Genomic DNA, 26,212 nt, shown 5'->3' on the forward strand with positions numbered 1-26,212 from the left:
AAGATTAATTGATACTTGGAGTACACCATAATTGCAAGAGACATTGACAGGAAATGATGCAATCTTTATTTTTTGTCTTTTTACATCAGCCAACTCTAGTTTTCTCTTTTCTTCACCTAGAGTCTCTTTGCAATTTGTGGACTGCTTACGGGATGCTACTTCTGTTGCTGTTTGTGCTGTTGCTGTAACTGTTGCTGTGGGAAATGCAAACCCAAAGCAGCTGGTGGTGAAGACTATGACTGCTATGTCTCTCCTGAAGACCTTGAAGAACAAATTCGGACCGACATGGAAAGAGGTTAGTTATTACTGATTACCAGCATTGTTGTAGAAGCAGTAAAATGTGTGCTGTAGATTCAAACAGTAGGAATTTCATAATGTGGTTATATTCAAAGATGCCTGCATACTCCCAAATTCATCCATTATGGGTTCAACCATAAATTTCACTAACAATTTAGATCTATGCTTATTTGTTTTCATTTGTACTATTCAATAAAGCAAACAGCACAACCATATGATCTCTCTGTCCCTGTATTGATCCTATGCAAAGCTCAGTTTACAAATGAGATAGACCTTTTTATTTCTTCCTAAAGGTCATTCCAGGAGCAGTTAAAGAACTGAATAACTTGCCTTGCATTAGAGCTTCTTCTGTCTATTAACAGGCTTGTAAGTGGAAATACGATGAAGTGAGACCTGCTCAAATTTTTTACAGGTTTAAATTTAAAGTCATTAACATCTAAATTGAGAAGGTCCAGCTTGTAGTATCCACAAATGGAACATACTGATAGGCATTTACTTTCTTGTTTGAAATCATCAGAATGATTCATCATTAAGATATTGGTACAGAGTGAATCATTTCTGTTGCTGTGTCAAACATGATGATGTAAACTATCCATGGGAAGTAATGTGGACAAATTCAGTTCTCATTTCAATATCTGGATCACACATGTATTTTTAATTTTACTGTGCTTCCCTTTTTCGCCATTGCTCATTCACATAAATCTTCAACCCCACCCCTTCTTTTTCCACTTAGGCTGATAAAAGCCTTCTAACATTCAAATCAGAGGTTTTAGCTAGTCCTCTGCAATACCCATATCACAGTACCTATACTCACCGTATCTTGATATTAGATGTGACAGTTCATACAACTATTATAGAAGCAACCAAACATTTTTCACTATATGGAGTCAAGCAAGGTCTGAATCATATCCACATTACTTTTATCCTCACTCTGCATTTTTACCTATCCCATGCTTGGATGAACTTGTAATTTTTATTCTCATTCCGGATCTTCGTCCTTTTGACCTTTCAATCTTCTAACTAGCAGCTCCTCTGACAGGATGTAACAGAGCTCCTTAAGTGGCAGTGAATGCAATATTCCCTAGTGAATATGTGAATATTTAATACAGTATATGCTACTTTACATTCTTTAGTGTTTTTACATTCTCAAATATTAAAGACATAGGAAGTTATAAATAGATAGTTTAGGCCTAACTATAATATGAAGCCTGTGGATATGAATGTATTGAGACAGAGGGAGGCACACATTAGAAAGGTAAACTATCAAGACATTCTGATAGTCTGGGAATAGCAAACCACCTTGTCTGTATGATGTTGATGCTTGCTCGATTTCTCACCACAGTAGCATCCCAAAATGCTTTTTCCCTCCTATTTATTTTTTTGACCCGAGTTTTTCTTCTTCTCACTATTTGAATGTTCATGACATTCTTCTTTTAAGTAACCCTCAAATCCCAGTCAAATTCAGAGTCAGGGATGGTCTACCATTTGCTTCAGGAACACAAGGTTTGAAATTTCTATAACAGTTCCTTGTGCTCCTGCACCCACTAAGCCTTCTATTGGCTTTAATGTGATCCATAACAGGTCCCTGTCATGTTCAGCTGTGATTATGTGATTAGGATGTGGAATGGGTCACCCGTTTGTATAAGTGCTCTAAGGTGCCATCATTACATCAGGCTCAGTCACCCGAGGGCCGTAAAGCCCAGTCTGTGTCTGCCTCCCTTTCAATTGAGTGGTGTTAGTTAGCTTTCAGCTTGGTGGTCTGCTCCCCTTTTGTGATGCCTGTGTATTTGCTTTTTGGTTGTGTAGGTTTTTGGATCGCTTATTTATTCAATTTTTTTTTTTTTGTTTTTGTTTTTTACTTTTGACTTTGTTATTTATTTACTAAAATTAGGACTGCAAACTGAATTGATTGTATTTTCGATCTTCTTTGAGGTTTGGGTATATTAAACTTTTGTTTCTTCTTGTGTTGTTTTTTTTCTTTTTCAACTTTATTAATAGCATTGCCATTTTTCTTTATTTGATTATTTTTGTCCTTCATGCTTCTGCTTTAATTTTTTTCTAATTCATTTCTTTTTTTTGCATTTTATTTTTACCTGTTTGTTTCTTTGAATTCATTGAACCTATTATTTGCCTTATTTTTTGTTAAATTGAATAAAAACCTATGACTGAGCACTTTGTACCGATAACAGTTTTCCACAATTGTTTACCTGTTCTTTCATATTTTGATGGTAAACAATAATAATAATAATAATAATAAGTTTTATTTATGTAGCACCCTTCATACACTCCTGGACCCTTTACAGTTCAATAAACACACTAACAAGACAATAGAAATGACATACAAGAAAATGAATAATACTCATTGAAGAGATGTGTTTTTAAAAGGAGTTTGAAATGAACAATGATTTTTCCTCACAAAGGCTGAGAGGAAGAGCATTCCAATTTTTAGAGGCTATCACACTAAAAGCTCTGCCACCCATAGTTACTAATCTGTATTTAGGTACAGTGAGTAAGTTAGCGTCCGATGATCTTAATGTATGAGTAGTGGTGTAAGAAAGCAGCAGCTCAGACAGGTAATGAGGGGCTAAACCATGAAGGGCTTTAAAGGTGAGAAGAATCATTTTATATTTGATTCTTGAAAAGACTAGTAACCAATGGAAATCATAAAGGACAAGAGTGATGTGTTTTGTAGTGTGTGTAAGTAGATGAGCAGCAGAATTCTGAACATATTGTAATCTATTGGTATATTTTGTCAGGAGGCCATAAAACAATGCATTGCAATAGTCCAGACGGGTTGTGATGAAAGCATGAATCAGTGTTTCAGTATCCTTCATACTGAGGAAATAATGCAGATGAGCAATGTTGCGAAGAGGAAAAAAAGCTGTCTGTACTATTGAGCTAATGTGTGGTTGAAAAGTAAGAAGCTGATCAAAGATGACACCCAAATTACAGACTGATGCTGAGGGTTCAACCAGGATCCCATCAACATCAATTTTTAGGCCATGAAGGGTAGAGAGGGCAGATTTGGTACCAACTAGTAAGATTTATGTTTTATCAGGATTAAAATAAGATATCTCTCAAGCTTCGTCCTCTTTCTGAGGGTCAGTACAGAGGAGATATAGGAGATATGATTTTTTAATGTAGAAACTAGAAGAACAAACATAAGTGTAAACCCAAGGCAGCTTTGTTACCTGTAAAGTGAAACTAATCTGTTGTCAAACCCATAAACAAAACCCTAAACTTGTAGCCAAAAAATTCAAATCAATTTTTTAGCCAGGAAACTGGAAAACAAAGCACACTAGCAAACTCCCAGATATTGTCTGAATAGAGATGACCTGGAAGTGCATAATGCTGACTTTTTACGCTATCACAGGAGAGATCTCATGCAGCATGCAAGTCTGAATTATTTTCTCTTAACAATGTGGTAGTGACCATGCCAGAAAATAGTGCAGTCACAAAAAAACAAGGTACCATCGAACAAAGATGAAAATAACTTATTAAGTGATGAAAATGATATAACAAGGAAAATCTAAAGTCAAACAAAGTCAAAAGTAAAAGAAAGCAAAACTAGTGCTCTATGGCGCAGAATAGAAACCAAAAAAGAAGCAAAAATAGACAGCCAATTAGGGCTTAATTAATGCTTCATTACGGAAAGTCACAGGTTAGGAGCTCTGTCCTGCGCTGTGCTCTACTCACAGAGTGACACCTCCTACCAGTGACCCCGTGATTTATAGGTGAGAGACTGGGAGGGGTGAAGTCAGCTGTCCTGGCTGGGCATCTTCTTGGCACTGTGCAGGAAACCAATGAGGACATGATTAGCGTCAGTGCCACCTCTCACCCCAGAGTGGTATTTCATACCTTGAGTGAGCTCAAAGGTGATCCAATGACACACATGTGTCACACACTATACATTCACAACAATTGGTCTTACTTAATAAGGTCATGCAACAAATAACTGCAGGGTCACTTTCCTTCTAGCATCATTCCTTCTACTCTGTTTCTTCATTCCTGTTAAGCTGATGGGGCAGGAGTTTAGCCCAGCTAGCACACGGTATAATGCAGAAACAAAAACACTGAATAGACAGCCAGTCCATCGCTGGGAGAACACGCACACCAGAGCCAATATGGTGTTGCCAATTCACCTAACCTATATGTCTTTGGACAGTGGGGCGTAACTGAAGGAAACCCATGCAAACATGGGGAGAACATGCAAACTCCATACAGGGGGTACCTAGGACGTGAACCCTGGTGTCCGTACTGATAGGCAGCAGCAGCACCACCATTGCACCACTATGCTGCTCATTAATTCTTTGTAGCACAAATTAAGAAACTAATAATAATAAAACATTTTATTTACATTGCACACAGTATAAACAATGTCACCTCTATGTGCTTTACCATTAAATAAAAAAAAATAAACAAATAAATAATCATTACAATGCACTAACAGAATGTTGAAAGAGATAAGTTTTCAGTCTCTATTAAAAACAGTCAATGACGGTGAAGACCAAACAGGCAGTGGCAGTTTGTTCCATAGGCGTAGACCAGTGGAGCAGAAGGTTTGATAACCCATTATAGACAGCTGTGTCTGCAGGACAACAGGACCTGAGGATGCAGACTGGAGAGAGACAGTATTAGTGGGTGGAGTGAGTAAGTGGGCCCCCTGAAGATATGTGGGTGAAGGAGCAGTAAGATACTTGTATATGAGGAACAGGACCTTATACTGGATCAGTTCCTTAACAGGCAACCAATGCAAACCAAAATGCACATGGGTTATACAGGAATAATTTAGTGAATTAGTAAGTACATGTGCAATGCTATTTAGGATGTTATGTAACTTCTAGATGGTCTCTTCGGGGAGACCAAGAAAAAGATGGTTAGAATAGTCCTAAATGGTTGATATAAAAGCATTTACCAGCTCCTCAGTATCTTGGAAGGTCAACGGTGATCCAAGTTCAGGCATATTCCTGAGGTGATAGAAAGATGTCTTAAACACAGATGTAAAGTGGCTATGGAAAGTAACCATGGGATCAAACTTAACACCTAGCTTTGTAACTAAGTAGGTTAAGTGGAATCATCTGTCAATTTACAGTAACATGAGTTCAACTAGATTATTTTTACTGGCAAGTAGACATGTTTCATGTGAGTTAAACTTATTACCTATTCAGAACAAATGATTAACTATTTTGGGTTCAGTTTAGGACATCACGTATCTACTGCATGAAATGTTTTATGACTTTTCTAATTCAGTATGAAGAGTGATCTAAAGGTTTTCAGCCTGACCTAGAAAAGTTTAACTTTTCAATATATTTTCCATGGTATACATATAGAAAAATTGACAAGACCTTTCCAGGCCACTCAAATAAATCATTTCTGTTGCTTGTGCAAACCTCTCTTTCACAGCCGTTATGAAGCCTTCCTCGTTGGCGAAAGTGCAGCCCATTGTGCTGTGCCTTCAGACTGGGCAGTAGGTGGTAGTCGCACAGAATCAGGTCAAGAGAATAGGGTGTGCACAGTATCTCTTCGAATCCAGTTTCACAGAGTAGTTTTTACAACATATGCAGTCTAACATATAGAGTATTGCTATGCAGAAGAAGTAAATAGTCAACAGCGTCCCTTGTGATCTTTCCCTGACTAACAGCCACAAGCACCAAAGCAAATCAGTGTAAAACTGAACCGTTATGTGGGCCTTTCAAGGCATGTAAAAATTATGGAGTACATTTTTAATGTCATAAAATTTGTGCACATAATTTTGCCAGAACTGACCTGGGCTTTGAAATTTAAGGTGTTCAAAATTTACCATGTATCCATTAGTTCAATTTTTCATTAGATATGAAATTCCTCTTAAATTTGCTCTAGTCTGAGTGAAGAAATGCTTCATTTCAGAAATCAACATTCACCCAAGTCCACTCAATGTGCACAATCCTAGGTCACGTCTGACTGCTCAAGAAAAATGAAAATCAACTAACCAATAACTAATTCCAAAACATTTCTCATGCATTTTTTGTTACAATTCATTACAAACTGGCAATGTTTTTTTCTGTCTTCAATGTCGAAGGCCAGCAAGATTGTGGGTGATGTAAAATAAACGTGCCATAACTGAAGCCTATCTCTTGAGTGTGGTACATAAATGGGACTGGTCCTGGCACACATTGACTGAGAATAAATCTCGAACAGCATATTTTCTCTAGTTTTAGAAATTACAAGACAGCATAACTTCATTTTGTGGTTTTGGGTATCCATGATGAATTGGTTCTAAAATCAGAAACATACTTTATAAACCACAAATGCTACAGATTTTTAATTAATTTATTTCAAAACGCCGGAAATCATCTTTGCCTTGTCTATTCAATTGTTGGCTTGTCCACTTGCCCACTTAATACACAGTACAAAGCACTCTATTTAAACTCTCTTCTGTTTTTTGCAGGTTAAGTTTCCCTTTTCCTCCTACAAGTCTAGCATTTTCCTCATCTCATGACTCCATTCTCAAAAAGTCAAAGGTTTAAAAGGTGGTTTAACACCCCTTCATAAGAGATGAGTCTAACTGCAGCGTGTAATACCTATGATGTAAGTCATGTAATGCCCGCAGCATCATGGAACTCCCAAAACATCAGTCACGAAACATCATCTGTGTCACATAATGCACTCACAACCCTAATCTTAAGCAAAGTGTAACCAAGCACTTGATGGGTGTCTTGTAACTGACATGTGACTGTCATGTGTTACATGACTGACCTCATGGGTATTGCGGACTGCAGTTACACTCTGTTGCTTTATGGAGCAAATTTTGGATCTTGTCAGCTGTTTACACGTACTGGCAATTGGATAATCTCTCATGCTAGCCAGGCAATCTATCACTATATATATATATATATATATATATATATATATATATATATATATATATATATATATATATATATATATATATATATATATATATATATATATATACTAAGGCTCAGTAACTGAAATATTGTGTTTGCAACATTCTTTTTTTATTTCTACATCTGTTTTCTTCTATGCTGTATACAATTCCAGTATTTTGCATGGATGAGGTAATCAGCTTAACAATCAATCCAGTGGTATAATTTTAAGTTCAGGTTCCTTTTTGTTAAATTTCAGCTTGTATATTTTCTTTTGCCACATTTTAGAAATCTAAAGTTGATTATATGAATGATAAGCCCTGTATCTGTCAGCTTGAAGATTCACTTTCATCTTGGGTAAATTCCAGGCTTATATTGATTATTTACTTGTCTCCTAGACACTTATTCCATAGATTGATGGTGTTGTTTTGTAGTTATACTCAATTTCCAATTCTGAAGAAGTATAGCCTGTTTTCCTCTGACTTATAATTATTGTCCCTTGTGATACTTAAATATGTCACTTCTGAGGCACATTACTTTTCGGTCAATAAATTGTTCTTTCAAACAAAGTTCCAAAAACTGTAGCAAACAACCCCATATAAGGAAGGGTCCATCAGCCTTTGTCTCATATGACAAACAAGCAAATGAAGAATCATTATAAAATAAAAAATTTATTATCAAAAATGCTCTTTAACACAAAAGCTGAAAGGAGCACAAAAGGCCCAGAAGGAGTTCCCTTAGAACAATAAGCAATCCACTGGTGAACAAGTCCCAAAAGCACAAGTCCAAAGAGAGGCTGAGAAATTAAGCAAAGAGGAGCAAAAAATCCAGAGATTCAACAGCAAATCAAAACAATTGTCACAGAGAGCAAAACAATGCCAAATGCATACAATGTACCACAAGGAACTGCAAGTTCCTTCAGTCTTTAATACGGTTGAGGGCAGTCTTATGACAGTGATAGACAGGTGAACCAAGCTCTTGGGGAACCATCTACAAAATATAAGCTTAATAGCAACACAAACATGGATACATTGAAATAAATAATACATAAAACTAATAAACAAAAACACATAATACAAATAATAAACATACAGTAAATATCCATATTAACATAAACAAAAGAATCAAACAGAACAAAAAAAAATACAAGCCAGCAGAAGAACCCTGGATGAAACATAACAGTTCAAACTTGACATCTAAAGGGAAACACACATTTTATTTCATTTTGCCCTATTCAACCCACATTTTCTATTATGCTTTGCTTTATATCCATATTGTTTGTGGACTTAACATACTTCCATTATTTATCAATGTAGTTACCTTGCCTATAACTACCATGATAATTTCAATTCTCTGCTGCATTGCAGAATATACTTCTTTTCTAGTCTTCCACACCATCTCTAGAGAGTATTCTTTCTTTATGATCTAATCAAATACTTTAGTTTCAGAATCTGATCTCAGACTGAATAATTTAGTCATTTTTTGACTACTACATACTCATTTCATTTACATTACGGCCCATCTTTTTCCTTCATTGGAGATTACCGCTTTAACTGCTTATATTTTTCCTGTCTGTTAAATTTTATAACCATGTCTTTTTTATGACTATAATCACCATCCACGTGGAATATTATCACACTATGAAGTGATTTGAGTGGGATTGTCATTAGTTAGACATACAGTTAGGCCAATACATGTGAGTCTGTTAAATGTTCTACGAAAAGCAATGGATTTAAAGAAATCATAGTTGATTTATCATGGAAGGATTATGGGATGAGCCTATCCTAAAATATAGATTAGTTTATTTCTATACCCAGATTCTTTATTATGCAAACCCACACATATGTCCTTCACCCAACACTTGTTCTCTCATTCTTGTACTCAGCTGGTAAGGAAGGAGACACAATACACTTGCAGCTGGGCCTATGGACCTGACTTCACCCAGCAGTGACTGCTCCTGTGTTTCACTTCTCCAGGAGGATATCTTTTGGTTTTTTTTCTTCTCTATATTTCAGGTGGCAAGATATAGAAGCAAGGGGAGCAGGCAATAAACTCTTACTCAGTCATCATAGTCTTTAACATTGTTAAATAGTTCTAATGTGCCAAAAACAAAGTGAATAAAGCTAAACCTTTGTGACAAATCAATTAATACATCATGGCTATTTCCGGAGCTGCTACAGATAATGCGGGCTTACACACCTAATGTGTGTGGTGTTCAGTCTCTTCCGGTTACATTGCTGCACCACACAGTATAGGTCTTGCTGGTGACTGTGTTCTTCCTTCTCCTCCATCCTAGTGCCTTCTACCCTTTATATCTGAAGGGTCGCCCACAGTTCTTGGTGGTCATTTCGAATTTACTTAGGAGTATGGCAAGTGTTTCTTTGTTTAATTCTGCGGTTTTGGGATTCATTGGATTTTCGACCATTTTTGTCTGTTTGTCGACTTCACTATTTGATTGAGTATTATGATTTCTTCGCCTTGGATTGCCCTTGCTGGTAACTCCTTTTTGCCTTATGTGCTCTATGGAGCTTCTTTTATTTACAGAGCTTTTTGTGTAATAAAGCTTTTTATTTTTATTATTTTTTTTTTATTTTATTAATTTTATTACAATCAATACATAGCAATCAAGTTTTTACAAAAAAAGAATTATGTTAAGAACAGATCGATCCCCACCCTTGAGAGAGAGAGCAAGCCAAACGTGTAAAATTTAAGGCTTGTAAAAATACCTAAATCAACAAATTCTCTGTGCTTTATAAACTTATTTTAAAATCTTACTGATTAGATCCTGCCATGTTTTGAAAAAGTCTGTACAGATCCTCTAACTGAGTATTTGATTTTTCCAATTTTAAATAATATAACACATCAGTTTCCCACTGACTTAAAGAGGAGAGTTTGGGTTCTTCCAGTTTATCAGAATAAGTCTGCGTGCCAACAGTGTAGTGAATGCAATCACAATTTGTTTGTCTTTCTCCACTTTACAGCCCTCTGGAAGAACCCCAAACACAGCTGTTAATGGGTTAGGAGGGATTGTGAGTCCAAGACTGTCTGAGAGGTAATTAAAAATTTTTGTCCAGAATAATGTTAATTTGGTGCAGGCCCAGAACATGTGACCCAGTGAGGCTGGGGCTTGGTTGCAACGTTCGCAGGTTGGATCATGCCCTGGAAACATTTTGGAGAGTTTTAGTCGAGACAGATGTGCTCGATATATAATTTTGAGTTGTATAATTGTATGCTTTGTGCATATGGAGCTTGAGTGAATTCTCTGCATTGCTACTTTCCACTCCTTTTCTGATATATTAATTGAGAGGTCATTTTCCCAGTGTCCTCTTGGATCTTTGAAAGGAAGGGATTGTAAAAGGATTTTATATATTGTAGAGATGGAGTCTAACTCCTTGAAATTGAGCAATATTTTTCCAGCGTGGATGAGGGTGCAAGATGAGGAAAATCTGGAAGGTTCTGTTTAACAAAGTTCCTGATTTGAAGATAGTGAAAGAAATTTGTAGCTGGAATGTTAAATTTGGAATGTAATTGTTCATAGGATGCAAAGACGTTGTCTATATAAAGATCTCTAAGCAAGTTAATTCCAAATTTTTCCAGATATTAAAACTGCATATGTTTGTGAGGTTGAAAGAGGTGGTTCTTTGCAGGGTGCCACAGAAAGAAGCTTCTCCGTCTTAAAATGCTTTCTACATTGGTTCCAGATTCTAAGTGAGTGGAGCACAATTGGGTTATTAGTGTATTGCCGATAACGTGTGTTTATTGGAGCACAGAGCAAGGAATACAAAGAAGTACTGCAGGATTTTACTTCTATTGCGGTCCATGCCTGTGTATGTTCTTCTATTTGTGTCCAGGTTCTTATCGCCTGTATATTTGCCCCAGTAATAAAACTGGAAGTTAGGTAGAGCCATGCCGCCTTCTGCCTTTTGTCTTTGTAGGGTCGCTCTTTTGATGCGTGGATGTTTAGAATTCCAAATAAATGAGGTTATTGTTGAATCTAATTGCTTAAAGAATGATTTATTAATGTATATTGGTATGTTTTGAAATAAAAAAAGGAGCTTAGGAAGAATATTCATCTTAACAGTGTTAATTCTTCCAGCTAGTGTGAGATGAAGGGTTGACCATCTATGCAAGTCTTGTTTAATTTTTTCCATGCAGACGAAATTTTGTTGATAAAGAGCTTTATGTTTACTTGTGATGTTTACCCCTAGGTATTTAAACTGTTCTGCAATGATAAAAGGAAGGGTGTCTAATCTAATATTATATGCTTGAGAATTCACGGAAAGAGTACACTTTTATTCAGATTAATTCTGAGACCAGAGAGCTTTTGAAATTCTGTGAGTGCTGCTAAGACTGCAGGCACAGAATTTTCTGGGTCCGATATATACAGTACCATGTCATCTGCATATAATGAGATTTTCTGTTCCAGTCCTTCTCTGCTAATCCCCTTTATCTGATCAGTATTTCGACAATGTATTGCCAGTGGTTCAATGGCAATTGCAAACAGCAGTGGTGACAAAGGGCATCCTTGTCTTGTGCCACGCTCTAGTTTAAAGTAGTCTGAGCAAATGTTATTGATGCAAACTGAAGCTTCTGGGTTAGTATACAGTAATTTAATCCATGCACAAATGTTGGGCCAAACCCAAACTTCTCCAAAATAGTAAAAGGTATTTCCATTCAATCATGTCGAATGCTTTTTCTGCATCCAATGATAATAATATTTCTGGGGTGTTTGATTTAGTTGGTGAGTATATTACATTAAACAGGCGTCGAAGATTTGAAGATAAGTGTCGGCCCCTAATAAATCCAGTTTGGTCTTGTGATATTACGAGGGGAGCACTTTCTCCATCCTTCTAGCTATGATTTTAGAGAGTATTTTAACGTCGTTATTCAGAAGTGAAATTGGTCTGTATGATGCACATTGTAATAAGTCCTTATTTTGTTTTGGAAAGACAGTGATTAGTGCTTGGCGAAAGGTTTGTGGAAGAGATTGGTTATCTCTGGCTTCTGTAAATGTTGCTAATAGGAGGGAGCTAGCTGAGCGGAGAATTTCTTGTAAAACTCTGCAGGGTAGCCATCAGGGCCTGCTGCTTTTCCACCTTGGAGTGACTTTATAGCATCCAGTAATTCTGATAATGACAGAGGTTTATCGAGTTCCTCCACACTAAAAGCGTCAATTTGTGGTATCTGTAATTTATCCAGAAATGCATTAGATTGTATATTGTCTTCTTTAAACTCAGTAGTATATAGGGATTTATAGTAGTCTCTAAAAGTGTACATTATATTTTTGTGTTCGATGATTTTATCTCCGTTAGTGTTAGTAATTACGAGATTGCGTTGCGTACATCTTGCTTGTGAATTTGTTGCCTAAAAGCTTATTAGCTTCATCTCCATGTTCATAATAATGATGTCTGGATTTGTAAATTAGTTGTTCAGTTTCTTTAGTTGTCAAGAGGTTTAATTCTGAATGTAGAGCCTGCCTCCTCTTATGTAGAGTCTCGCTTGGTAGTCTGGCATGTTCTTCATCTATTTTAGTAATTTCGCTTTTTATCTCTGCTACTTTCTTCGCTCTGGATTTATTTCTGTGGGAAAGATATGAGATAATCTGTCCTCTTAAGAAGGCCTTAAGAGTTTCCCAGAGTATTCCTGCAGAGATCTCAGGGGATGTATTTGTCTCTAGAAAGAATTTGATTTGTTTGGATATAAATTCAGTACAATTCTCGTCAGCTAATAGAAGCGGGTTGAGGCGCCATCTGCGGGTGAGTGTATGGGGCTTAGTAATTTCAGCTCCAAGATCATCGGAGCATGGTCTGAAATAACAATAGCATCGTATTTACAAGATTTAATCTTAGGCAAGAAGTTATTATCTATAAAGAAGTAATCAATCCTTGAGTAGCAATGATGTACTGGTGAGTAGAAAGAATATGTTCTTGAATTTGGGTTTAAAACCTCCAGGGATCTGATAAGTTGTGATCAGTTATAAACTTTGTAATTATCTTTGCGGTGTTAGTTGCGTTCCCCTGTGGAGGAAGTCTTATCTAAAAGTGGATTTAGAACACAATTAAAGTCCCCAGCCATTATAAGTTTATGAGTGTTCAGATTGGGAATGGATGCAAATAAATTTTGTATAAATTCCTTATCATCAACATTAGGTGCATAAACATTTATCAAAATCATTTTACAGTTAGATAAGTCTCCCATGACCATCACATATCTCCCTTCAGGATCCAATACTACATCTGATGCTACAAATGGTACTGTTCTATGTATGAGAATTCCCACCCCTCTAGTTTTCTTTGTAAAACTAGAATGGAACATTTGGCCAGTCCAGTCTTTTTGCAGCCGAACTGATCCTTACTTAGTAAGTGGGTTTCCTGTAAAAATACTATTTTAGCATTTAGACCTGTTAGGTGAGAAAGTACTTTCTTTCTCTTTAATTCGTGATTCAGGCCTTTAACATTCCAGCTTACGAAGTTAACTGTCCCATCATGGAGACACTGATTCTGAGTTTTTGATGTCATTTTATAGTCTTAACTGGAAGTGAAATAGTTTAGGTCTTAATTTCCTATTTCCCCAAGAGTTGTTGCCATGCAGCTTATTATTACGTTGATAGTTATAATTATAAAGATTGAGATGATAGATTAGGTATAGATCAAGCCTGCTCTCTTTCTCTTCCCCCCTTAACCCCCGACCCTCCCTTTTTGCCTCCCCAAGTGAGGCTAAAACCCACTTTTTTATTTTATAACGATTTATTTTATAACGATTCAGCATTTGCCCTATTGCTAGCTGGGGTTTGACGGTATATCACCTCTTATTGGAAGTGTTTGGGACTACTTTGGAAACTTTGCTTTGAAACTCTTTAGTGCTGGGACTCCTAGTTCATGACAGAATTGAAAACAGGACTTTTGACCAATGAATGTAGAAGAGATGTTTTTTTCTGCTATGCATGGCCTTTAACCTTTGAAAACAGGACTCTTGACCTTTGAAAACAGGACTTTTGACCAATGAATGTACAAGAGATGTTTTTTTTCTGCTATGCATGGCCACAAATGTGTAATTCAATGGGTTACATTTTTATAGAAGCAGATATAGAAACAGAATCTGCAGAAAGTGAAAATTAACTGTAATTCCTTTTTGCACCTATCTCAATGTATTGCCATTATAATCATTTGCAGATCTGGCAGTGCATGACTTGCATCTTTAAGGATTACAGCCGTGGGCGAGGGTCATTGCTGCTCAGGAGGACAATATTTGGGGTTAGAGCTGAATGGAATCAATGAAGACTGTTGCCATTTTTTATGTTATTTTTTCTCAAGGACTGCTATTCTTTTGTTTGTGTTGCATTTTTAACAACATTTTTTTTCATTATGATAAGTTAGTGTGCTTGTTTCCTGCTTTATTTAAGTGTTTATTTTAGCTACGTCTTATATTTATATCCAACCTTGGCACCTTCTTACTCTAAATAAGGACATCTTTTTTAACTTTATTCAGGGATGCAGTATTTCAAAATGAGTACCAGATGAATCCACCATAGGTAGCTTTGCTCCTTTGAAAGTAACATTGAATGAAACAGATTGCTTGCTCCCCACCACCTAATGTGAATAAGCAGATGCTGCTGGTGACATGGTGACCATCTCCTGCCTGTTGCTGTGGCTGAAATGCAGTGAAAGATTAATGAGCTGCTCTTTTTAGCATCCTGGTGACACGTGAAATGAAGATGAAGTTACAGACATTTTTGCTTCATATCAGTTACTAAACTGTTGATTTTGGCATTTTCAATAAATAAAAGCAGTTTGTGGAGTAAGTAGAAGGTAGGCTGCTACACTTCTGCAAAGATGAATTAAGACAAAAAGAATCTTTTAAAATAAAAGTAATGTAAGTTGTGGGATAGGCGCTAGATAGGCGTTGAGCCGACATAGACTGACAACAGGGGCACAGGTAAAAATGAAACAAAAGATTTATTTTTCTTCAGCCATGGGGCACATCTTTTCCGTGTCCCACAGGCCCAACACAGTTCCCACAACACACAAAAGTAAAGCACACCCCAAACCACACTCTTTCTCCTTCACTCCTCCCAGGCAGCTTTGTTCTCCTCCTCCCGACTCCGGTGCCCTGAGTAGTGGCCGCAGGCTCTCTTTATAGTTCACCTGGAAGTGCTCCAGGTGGCAGTTAACCTTGATTAGGCTGCATTTCTGGGTGTGGCTGCGTTGCTCAGGAAGCCTTGCAGCTCCCCCTGGCGGTGGCCATGGAGCCCAACAGGGATGAGCTCCAGTGTTCCAAGGTATTGGCCCCGATTCAACCCAGGGGGGCTGCCACCAAATGTTCCAGGGCATATAGTGTGTATCCCATGGCTGCTCCCCCGGGTCCAGTATCAAAGGGGTGTCCTGGCCGTCCTCCACAAAGTCTTATTCTTATTATGTTTATCAATAGCTAAATCTTATAGAAACAGCAGAGAGAACCACTCTACCGCATTTTACCACCACAGAAAATTTAGTGAACACTGATGAACCATAGACATTCTGAGAAAAGCAAAAGTCAATGGCGTTTCTTTTGGGCGAGGTGAGCTGTACTTGTTTCATTGAAGAGCTGGGCATAAATATAGAAGAATGACACAGTGTCACTATAGGATATTAAAGCTCATTTTAATGTTGTTTTTGCAACTGGACTAATAAGAGTCTCATAAAACTTCCATTTACTTATGTATGCATGTTTCACATTGGAATTTTATCTCTGTAGCAATTAGAGAAGATTAAACTTTAAAAAGAAGGCTTTGAACATGCATCCACAACATATCATTTTCTAAGCCTATATAATCTTGAGAAGGGTCACGGTGGTCTGAAGTCTACCCCAGCAAGCATATGGTGCAAGGCAGAGCAGTCCCTGGACAGGGTGCCAGTCCCTCACAGGATTAAAGCAAAGGCACACACTGGCCAATTTAGCATCACCAGTCCATCTAACCTGCATGTCTTTGGACTGGGCGAGAAAACTGAAGCACCCAGAGGAAACCCATGCAGAGAACCATGGGGAGAACATATAAACTTCACACAGTGAGGACCCATGATGTTAGCTGCCCCACTGTGCCAACATGCATCCAAGGACACAAATTCAAAAGATATGGATCATTGCTCTTTGTTGTTACTATGCATGCTTATTCATCATGAAGTGTATAAAAATTATGTAGCAATGGGACCCATCAGAGAAGATCTAAAAACTATCTCCCACATCACTTCAAATATAAGTAAAGAAAAACTGTATTTTAATTTACTAATTAGCTAATATATCTACAGTAGAAAGAAGTGGAAAAGACAAAATAACTTGAAAATAGTTTTACTTTAAAAATACTGAAATTTACAGAAATCCAAAATGCTGTCACACCTGTACTATTTTGTTGGAAGTTTAGAGAAAGATGCAAGCAAAGCTTGAAGAAACTCAGAAGACAAAACAAGTACATTGTTAGAGACAGATGAAAATTGTTATATCATAATTAGCTTCCAAAAGCAGGAAAAACAGTTACATTGTGACTGTGAACTTCTGCAAAGTAGAGAGACTCCACATAAAGAAGGTTTTAATGTGGGCGACACCTGGCATGGAAAAATCTTTTTGTTGTGCCACAAAGCAATGAAAGGACGAGAAGATAAATTTGTTTTGAACACCACAGCAAAACTCTAAACTGAAGAATCACAATGCTTAGCATTAAAGCACAAAGTAAACCCAAACTTGAAGTCAAAATGTCAGAAAAATAGTCAAGAACTATGAACTAGAACCACACAAACTAACTTTGTATTTTTTCTTTTGAGGAATATGTGAACTTGGACACAAAATTGACACTAGGGATCACCCTGTGATCCCTGATATCACCTCCATTACCTCTGATGTTGCAACTAGCAATCACAACACAACACAAAATGGCTCCTCTCATGTTAAAAAAAGGGTGTACTGTAGTGGGAAAATGCAAATAAATAATAAACACTCTAAAACAACCACAAAAGACAAAATAAATCTTAGAAATGATTACATAAACGTAAATGTCTTCTATTACATGCATGGAAAGTCGTTCTGTTCCATGTCCTGAGTTTTTTGGGGATAGCCATTCCCACACCACTTCCATTTTCTTGCAAACATATAAACATTCAACTTTTATTTGTAGCAAATAGAAGCAATAAAGCTCATAATCAGTCAATAGCCTAGCTTCCACCTGCTATTCTGACTACCATGCTTATAAATACCTTGGGTTTGACTTTTGATAGGTGGTGAAGTGGTATAACAGTTAGTGCTGACGCCTCACATTTCCAATGACTTCAGTTTGATTCCCAATCCAACTCCAGTCTGTGTGCAACTTGAATGTTGTCTCTGAGGCTACATGGGTTTTCACACCAGGCAGTCTTATTTCTCTAAAACACAAATTAACTGAGGGTTCCCTTGTCCCAGTAGGTGGCATGGGATCTGGCATGGACTGATGTCATTTCCAGGACTGGTTCCAGTCTTCCCCTTGTCCTCTTCATGTTTAAAAGTCATTATTTTCTTAGAACTACTGCTGCAGTTATTTTTTTAAATTAAGTATTTTATGTTTCCACTGAAAAAGTTGCTCTACAAGTACTAAAACAACCTAAATCTAATTTTTACCCACAGAACAATAAATGATGACACCCATAATTCACAAGAAAACTACTGTGATGCCAGACTGTTTTTAGTACATTTGCACTCCCCCAACTCCCAATTAAATATGATGTAAAAACGCTGTCCCAAACTTAAATAACTGACACAGGGGAGCAGTCCCATTGAACTGTTTTCCAAGATGTGTTAAAGATTTGTTTTAAATTTGTTTTTAAAGTGCTTTTTTACTCAACATAATTTGTGTTAAGCAGCCTAAGAATTGTTTTAACAGAAGGTCATCATTAAGACATATTTATTTTCAGCCTACATGGCAGAAAATAGAATTGAGACTGTTATTGTTGGTACAGAGCAACAACTGAATTTAACAATTTTTAAAACCAGTTTAGATGACTTAGTACTAGTCTTTGATTAGCGTTCCAACAAATGTTAATATGATATTAGGCATGATGTCCAGGCTTATAATATATAAATGTGTGCTGCACAAAACTGAAAACATCATAGATCTATGAATTAATAATGATGCATATGCTGTATAAAGCCAACACTATATACAATATTCTCACTTTTTTCTCGTGGACTGAAGAAGCACATGATTGGTATATCTGGTTACAAATAGTTTTGTATTAGTCACTTGAATAGCTGGATTTAAATGTCAGTGTTCTGCCATGAATCGGTAGGTTAGTTTTGAGATATGAACCACTAAGAGCAGGAAACGAGAGAGTAAATGTAGTTTGGGAGAGGCAGGAGTCAGAAACCAAAAGATAAATAACCAAAGGTTTAACTCCTCTAATGAAGGAAAAGACTACAGTAACAGTCTATGTCATTCACCAAAAAGTAGAGTAAACATGAGAGTTCTGTCACTCTCAGTTGTGGATTTACTAATGAACGCTAGCTTCCAGTTCTGTGTGTGCTAAAATTGAGCACATGGTGGAAGGGGTAGAGCTTTCAAAACCATGGAGGAAATGACATCAGTCATCCTAAGTGGTGGTCTTCAGGTTTTCGGATGAAAAAGGAGAAGATGTCTGTGATAGCACCTGCCAATGTCTCGGAGGGTTAGTGCTTATCTTGTTGGAGCCCTGAAGGTGTCCCTTCAGCACGCATATTTGGCACTCTCTAAACTAATCTGAAAAAGCACATCGATGTCCATAAACGTGTGATGTTGGTAGTAGTGCACTGCCGTCTTAAATACTCTTGGCACAATGACATTATGCTTTCCACTTCTGGTAGTCATGAGTGAGCAATGGAGAACCATTGTTAACAACAATATGGGTGTGGCTACTGAAAAATTGACAAAATAGTGGCACCCATGATTAAAAACAACATCCACAATGGTATCATGATAAAGTTACAAAAATTACATTATATATGAAAATTAAGTGCAGCTCCGGCAAATGCTGTTTGTCTTATGCTAGTTTGTCAGAAAATAAATGAAAACTAAATTTTACAATAATAGCCTTGACTTTACATAGTGCCATCAAAAGGACGGTCCATTATAGGACCCAGTTTTAAATGCACAAACTGAGTAGTATGGGAAAAATAACAGAGGAAACAACACCGTTCAGGTAGCCATAATGAGGGATTTTAAAAAGTACTGTACATAACAAAAACACAGCTACTGTATACAACTACAAAGATCAGTGCAGAATTGTGATAGACAAAGAAACAGTGCAGGATATTATAAGTTATAAGTACAGTTTTTAAAAATGGTTCATATGGCATAGCTGGATACTATCTTTATGAACAGCATGCAATGTTTGAAACTCTTCGATAAAGGGAAAAAATAATGTGAAAGTAGTTTGTAGGTCAAACAGAACTTGTTTATGTAGACATTGGTCACTTCTCCATTCAAGTTACTTAATTTTTGGGTTGCCAGAAGCTGAAGCCTATACCTGCAGCATAGGAAAAAAGCAAAATGGAGCTCTAGGTAAGGTGCCTAATCACTGTAGGATACACTCATTCACACACTCTTACCAAGCTAATTTAGAATCACTGATTAAACTAATACATAAGTCATTTGATCAAACAAAAAGCAAAAGTTATTTTAGAGAGCCCAACACAGAACTAAAGAGAAAGTTCAACCCTATCCTGATGGTGACTGGGCTGAGATTCAGTCTTGGTGACAAACCAGGAGCCACTTGCAGATGCAGGTTCGCACTAATAACAAGTCACTTGGATGAATTATTTCAGGTTCATGTGCTGCATTCAACAAGTACTATTATAAGTACAACCAAACATTTAAATATCATCCACAGCTTAAAAACATCAAGATTCAAATTAAAAACTTGGGATCAATAAATAGGGAGGTACAAACACAAAATGTGTGTATATCATAACAACAGAACATACTGCAGTAAAATAGGAAGCAGGATAGAAAATTGAGTGAAAGTGCATCTTTCAATGCCTTCAATGGGAAGGTACAGTACATGCAAGAGTCCAAATATGTCAAATGAGATCTATGATTAATGCTTAATGTGACACTATCTTCCAATCAGCTATGCATCTTATCATCTTTATCGATATCTATTTGGGACAAACTGTTGACCAAGATCCACAATAACTTCTCCTGTGACTGAGAATTCTGTCACACTATATTTCTGGCTGTGGTATCTACGCTGGTAGTTCATGACTATTATCTTGCCAGAAAATACAAAAATGTACATTTCCTTTACCCTTGTAAGCTAAAAAGTCTAAAGAGTACATCTGCATCACATCATAAGGCCATAGTCCTTTCATTGTTGCCAATTTTATACTCCAGCTGGACAACTGTGATAACAGCATCTGATGGGCAAAATAGGATAATTATAGGTAGACCCTGACTTTTGCCTCTCACATCATCCAAAAAAAGTAAAGGTACACAACTTTGTGTTTTACACGACTATATCTCTAACAGTATGGCTATTCTGCCATTTAATACTATATATAAAATACAAAAGAAATTGCAATCAAATAAATAACAAGGATGGGATAACTACAGAAATACTTAATATGAGAAATGCAGGTAAGTCTAAATTGGTGATGATGTGCCAAATGTATTCCACTTAGAAAGAATTTTAAAGGTAACAGTCAGTACAAACACCAGGAATGAAAACCTCAATATTTCAAACATAACCTTTCCTACGTACTGTAAAGGACTGTATGTTTTCCCACTTGTTGTGATCATAATTTCTTGGTGAAAAAGTAACAGCAGTGTTCTATATTATTTTCAGATGGAGATACACCAATTGTGATTCAGCCAACCAATGCTAGTGAGAAAACACAGCTGATTGGAGATGGTCATCGCAGTTATAATACAGAATCGTACAACTGAAGAAGCAACAAAGGACAGCTGAAAAGAGACCAATAAACATCTGAATTTTACACATACATTCTGGAATTAATTATTTCACATAAGTATTTATTATTCACCCTTGTCTGTGGTAGTTTACCAACAGCACAAACTGTATGATGGTTGTAATTATCTGACTTTCTGCGTTAGTAAATGTAAATATGAAAATGTCCAATAATGTGGATTGTTTGAAGAAAACTTATCTTATAATAAGTCATTAAAACTCCAGAAATTTCATGGTGTAAATCTTAAGAGATATGATAAAAGTGAAGAACAATGTCAGTATTGTATATAAAAAGGTATTGCAGCTCACCATAACTTTTTCCACGGTGTGTAACTTAACTGTACCGCTTGAAAGAAGTGACCCATGTACTGCTTCAGTGATGAGTTTATAGTTTTATTTATTTTTAAATATACAGTTTGATGCTATGATGTTTAGATTGTAATGATTTACTCCAAGTGTATTTTTATTCTACAGTATACATTCAAAGAACAAGCAGAATACTGAACATATATAATGAAATGTATGAAATGAAATATACTGCAATACATAAAAATAATAATATGCCTTCTAGATTTTGTTGTTTTTACTTTGTGATCAAGAAGATACCAAAATTAAAAAAAAATGAACTTTTTGATTTATACAAAATTAATTGCTAAAAACTGGATGAGTGAGATGACTACCTTGGGTGTCAACAGTTACCCAAATGTTAAAAAATTATCATATTACATTCTGAGCTTTAAGTTCTAACAGCCTATAAACTGTATATCAAAGCACTACTTTTACATGCAAACGTTTAAGGCACTGCAGCACAATGATTAACTCCAGGGAACTAGTCTGATTCCTTGAACAGTCTCTTTTTCCTGGTGGGTTTTTTCCTTGCACTCCAAGCTCTTTGGACACTCTGTACTTGAGCAGCATAAATTGTAATAATCAAACAGCAGTAACAACTTTTTGAAATTTATAATAAGCTGGGGGTTATTTCTCATAAATTGGCTTGCTGTTAATTTACTAATTAGATCACATCAATGAACCCATGATCAGGAAGAATATGTATTATTATGTATCATCACTTTAATCATATTTTATTAGTATACAATAAAAAATGTCATGAGATAGGTGGGTATCTTCTCAGTGATGGACTAGGGTCAAATCCAGGATTGATCCTACAGAGGATTCACAAAGCATTCAGACCCCTTCACTTTTTTCACATTTTGCTATGTTGCAGCTTTGTGCTAAAATCATTTCAATTAATTTTCCATTCATCAAACATCACTTAATGCTTCAGAATGAAAAGCAAAAACAAGACTTTAGAAATGTATGCAAATTTAATAAAAATATAAAAAAACCTGAAATGACACATTGACACAGTTCCTTTGCTATGATACTTGAAATTTGGCTCAGCTTATCATTTATGCAATACCATGCCAATAGTATCCAATAATGCTGGCAGCATCATGCTGTGCAGTAGAGACTAGGAGACTAGTCAGGGTTAAGAAAAAGCTAAACGGAGCAAATTATAGATACATCCTTAATGAAAATCTGTTCCAGACGGCTCTGGACCTCAGACTAAGAACAAAGTAATGACAATACTGGAGTGGCCCTGAGAATATCCCTGAGTGGCCCATCCAGAGCCAAGACATCTCTGGAGAGACCTGAAAACGGCTGTCCACCAACGGTCTCCATCCAACTTGAGAGCACTTGAGATGATCTGCAATAAATATTGGCAGACAATCCTTAAATTCAGGCATGTGAAGATTATGGTATCATACCCAGGAACATTTTAGGCTATAATCACTGCCAAAGGTGCATCAACCAAGTACCTATTGCCACACCTGTGCGCATGGGAGGCAGCCAAAAGATCTAAATGAGAGTAATTCCATATCAGACCACAGGGTGGAGGAGTGTGCTGACCTTTTTTCTTGATTTCCTGCAGACCGTTCACGGGAAATTCCGCCTGGTCCTGATGACATCATTTCCAGTTCCGGGCCTTCTGATGACATCACTTCTGGTTCCAGCCCTTCTGATGATGTCACTTTCGGTTCCAAACCACGAAGGAGGACCCTTCCGATTCTGGCCCTTTTAATGACGTTACTTCCGGGTCTGAGCCTATGGAGGAATATCCTTCAGGATCTGGCCCCTGTTGACATCATATCCTGTTTTGGCCTTTAAAACTACCATTTGACAAATAGTTGATCAGCTCTGTTTTGAACTCTGTTCTGAGCACATCAGTGCTAGCAATTTACCCTTTTTTGCAGCCAGGGAATATTATATTATATATATATTATATTATATAAAGGGTTATATAAAGGGTCAGAATAATTGTGCTCATGTGATATGTACATTTTTTTATTTTCAACAACTTTTGTTTTTGCTTTCTCATTCTGACTTTCTGAGTGCACCGGACCTTGTGTCTGATGTTACTTTGATAGACTCTGGTTTCCTGAACTTAAAAAATATATATGCCCTACAAAAACCCTGGAGCCATATTCCCAGATGTTTCCCTGACAGCCTCACATACCCTGTCTTTAACATGGGCCAGACAACCCTGCAGAGGTTTCAATAGCAGCCTTCTGTTGCCAGCAGTTTCAGGGGTTGAGAATGAATAATCTTTTATTATGGATACCCCACTGTCTTTCTGTTGTCCTTACATCCCTTGAATTCTTTAAAGGGCTTTCTTGCTTGTATCTTCATTTGGCATCCCTTCCACGGCAGGTTAAACATAGCCTCCCATGTTGGATGTGTTCTACTTTGATAGGTAAAATTAAAATTTGAACATTTGAAAAATTTTGGACCAAACACCACCACATAAACATAGTCAGTGGCAGATCTAGAAAATGTTATATGAGTGGCAGGGAGTTTAGACAGGGTGGTGCATGCATGCACAGGACGGCTGAGGAGTACACAAAGAATGGGAGGGGGCTAGACAGTCAATAAATTAAGAAATAAACATCTCCCCCCTACAATCTTTAAATAGTTTAACGTGATGGTTTTTATGCCATGCAGCAAAGTGTTTAAGAAATACATCTAAGATCACAATTTTTTCACGCCTGCTGTCAATGGTGAACAGAGCACTACTATCAACTGGTTATAAACCAAGGCGGAAGGCAGGAGACTTTTCATGAGCTTTAAGAAGCTGTGCTCACACTAAACATCTGACAACAAGGCAAAACTACTGAAATTTTTTTTTTTTAGGTGTACTCACATTTAATGCACAAAGCAAGAACTGCAATAGTCATGTCTGTCTGTCTAACCATCCTTCTGTCTGTCGGTAGAAACCGTGTTGAAATACTGTCGAAATGCGACACACTTATTCTTAAAGGAATTTTGTCAAGACTGTTCAGTTTTCATTGAGATATCTTATACAGTTGTATAGTAATAAACTTTCAGAATCTCCCAATTGAACAAACACTGGTGAAATTGTAAACTCATCGGTCGTAAAACAAAGAAACATTCTGTGTGGCTTCAACCATGAATTATTTTACTGTTTCAATTTTACCTTTACGCTGCTCATGCCAAATTGCATATTTTGTATATTTTCCTCTTTTCACTTCCAATAGCTGCTACTGATTGCAAACAGATCCCCTATACAAGTTAATGAAGCACTAGCGGATTGCATGCACAAGTAGGAAGTTGCTGTCACTGGATGCTTTTGCATGCATGGGACTTTAATCCTCCATCAGCAAGTCCAAGGAGACATGTGTGGAACTCTGTATCAGCAAATTATTTTCGCCTTGTGAAGTCTTCCTAGATGTTTGAGAAGAAACAAATGAGAACAAGTGCATCAGCACTTCATTCTTCACAATGCTTTAAGTCATAACTGGTAAGTTAAATGATCTTCTTAACCAAACCAAAAGGTTGTCTACATATGTATGATTTACCCTTTGACGTTTTGCACAAGAATAAATAAACATTTACTCAGTATTGAACTTACACTAACTTAACTTCATAGCTCCATTATTTGAAGATTACAATGATTAAGTATTTTTCTGTCAGCATAATTTATTGGTGTGACCACATGTCACATTGACATGAACAGTCCTAATTTCAAGTGTTCCAATAAATAACTGAAAAATATTAAAATGTCCAGGTTTTAACAGGCTATCCATCTAATAATATGGAAGGCACTATATAAATAAAATGTATTATTATTATTATTATTATTATTAATAAAACATTGCTCACCTGAAAAAACATTCTCACAATATATTATATATTATTTACTCACATTTTATTCCTTAAATTTGCATTTTAGTTTTTTTTTTACTTGTGTACTTAGCATGTCTTGTGCTCTGTGACCATTTTCTTTTAATTCCAGGTAAATGGAAGTTTGGTGATGGCGTCAAAAATTTGTTATTGAGTTGAGTTCTGATTCCGATTCCATGAAATTCAAATCATAGAGAAAGGTGGATTTTAACATGTTGTCTGTAAGTATGTCTCTGTGGAAAATCAAAACTGATTTTCAAGCCTTAAAATTAAGTTTTTTTGCAACGTGTTAAATCCTTGATGACTACACCCTAATAAAGATAAAACATTTTAGAACAAGTGGTTTTCGAAATATATGCTCTGAATGCAGAGACCAATGTAAAATGGTGACTTACAACAAAACATAACTACCTTCAAACAAGTTGTATGGTGTATGCCATGATCAAGGCTCCATGCCTATTGTTTTTGGTCCAGTTTGGTCCAGTACCGACCCCCATCTCCTTCAAAAACTGTTTGATCCATGTCCATTGATAACTGCCTTGCCTTGGAAATTGTTAAATTAAACTGGGATTTTTACAGTCTGTGCTATTTAACTATGGCTCCAGGCCTAATGATTTGCAAAAGTTTTGAACAAGCAGCGTTTGAGACACACAATTTATTTGTTTGGTGGCACAGTGGTAGAACTGCTGCTTTGCAATAAGGAGACCAGACTTTGCATCCTGTGTCCTCCCTGTGTGTAGTTTGCATGTTCTCACCATGTCTATGGGTTTCCAATGGGTGCTCTGGTTTTACTCCTACAGTCCAAAGACATGCAGGTTGGGGGACTGGCGATGCTAAATTGACCCTAGTGGATGTATGAGATGTACGCATGTGCGAGTGTGTTCCCCTGTGATAGACTGGTGCCCT

At 36.8% G+C, this 26,212-nt stretch overlaps 1 protein-coding gene across 4 annotated transcripts in view; it reads left to right on the top strand.

The window, feature by feature from the left end:
- The window catches only part of dnajc5b (DnaJ (Hsp40) homolog, subfamily C, member 5 beta), a 73,309-nt gene extending 51,644 nt beyond the window's left edge, over positions 1–21,665 (top strand). For all 4 annotated transcript variants that reach the window (XM_039754584.1, XM_039754587.1, XM_039754588.1 and 1 more), the window contains 2 exons: positions 121–295; positions 20,981–21,665. In XM_039754584.1, coding sequence (XP_039610518.1) covers positions 121–295; positions 20,981–21,081 — 276 coding nt within the window. In that variant the 3' untranslated portion in view covers positions 21,082–21,665. The remainder of the gene's footprint in view (positions 1–120; positions 296–20,980) is intronic.
- The last annotated feature ends 4,547 nt before the right edge of the window (positions 21,666–26,212 follow it).

This window comes from Polypterus senegalus, chromosome 5 (genome assembly GCF_016835505.1).
Source record: "Polypterus senegalus isolate Bchr_013 chromosome 5, ASM1683550v1, whole genome shotgun sequence".
NCBI classification, from domain to species: Eukaryota; Metazoa; Chordata; class Cladistia; order Polypteriformes; family Polypteridae; genus Polypterus; species Polypterus senegalus.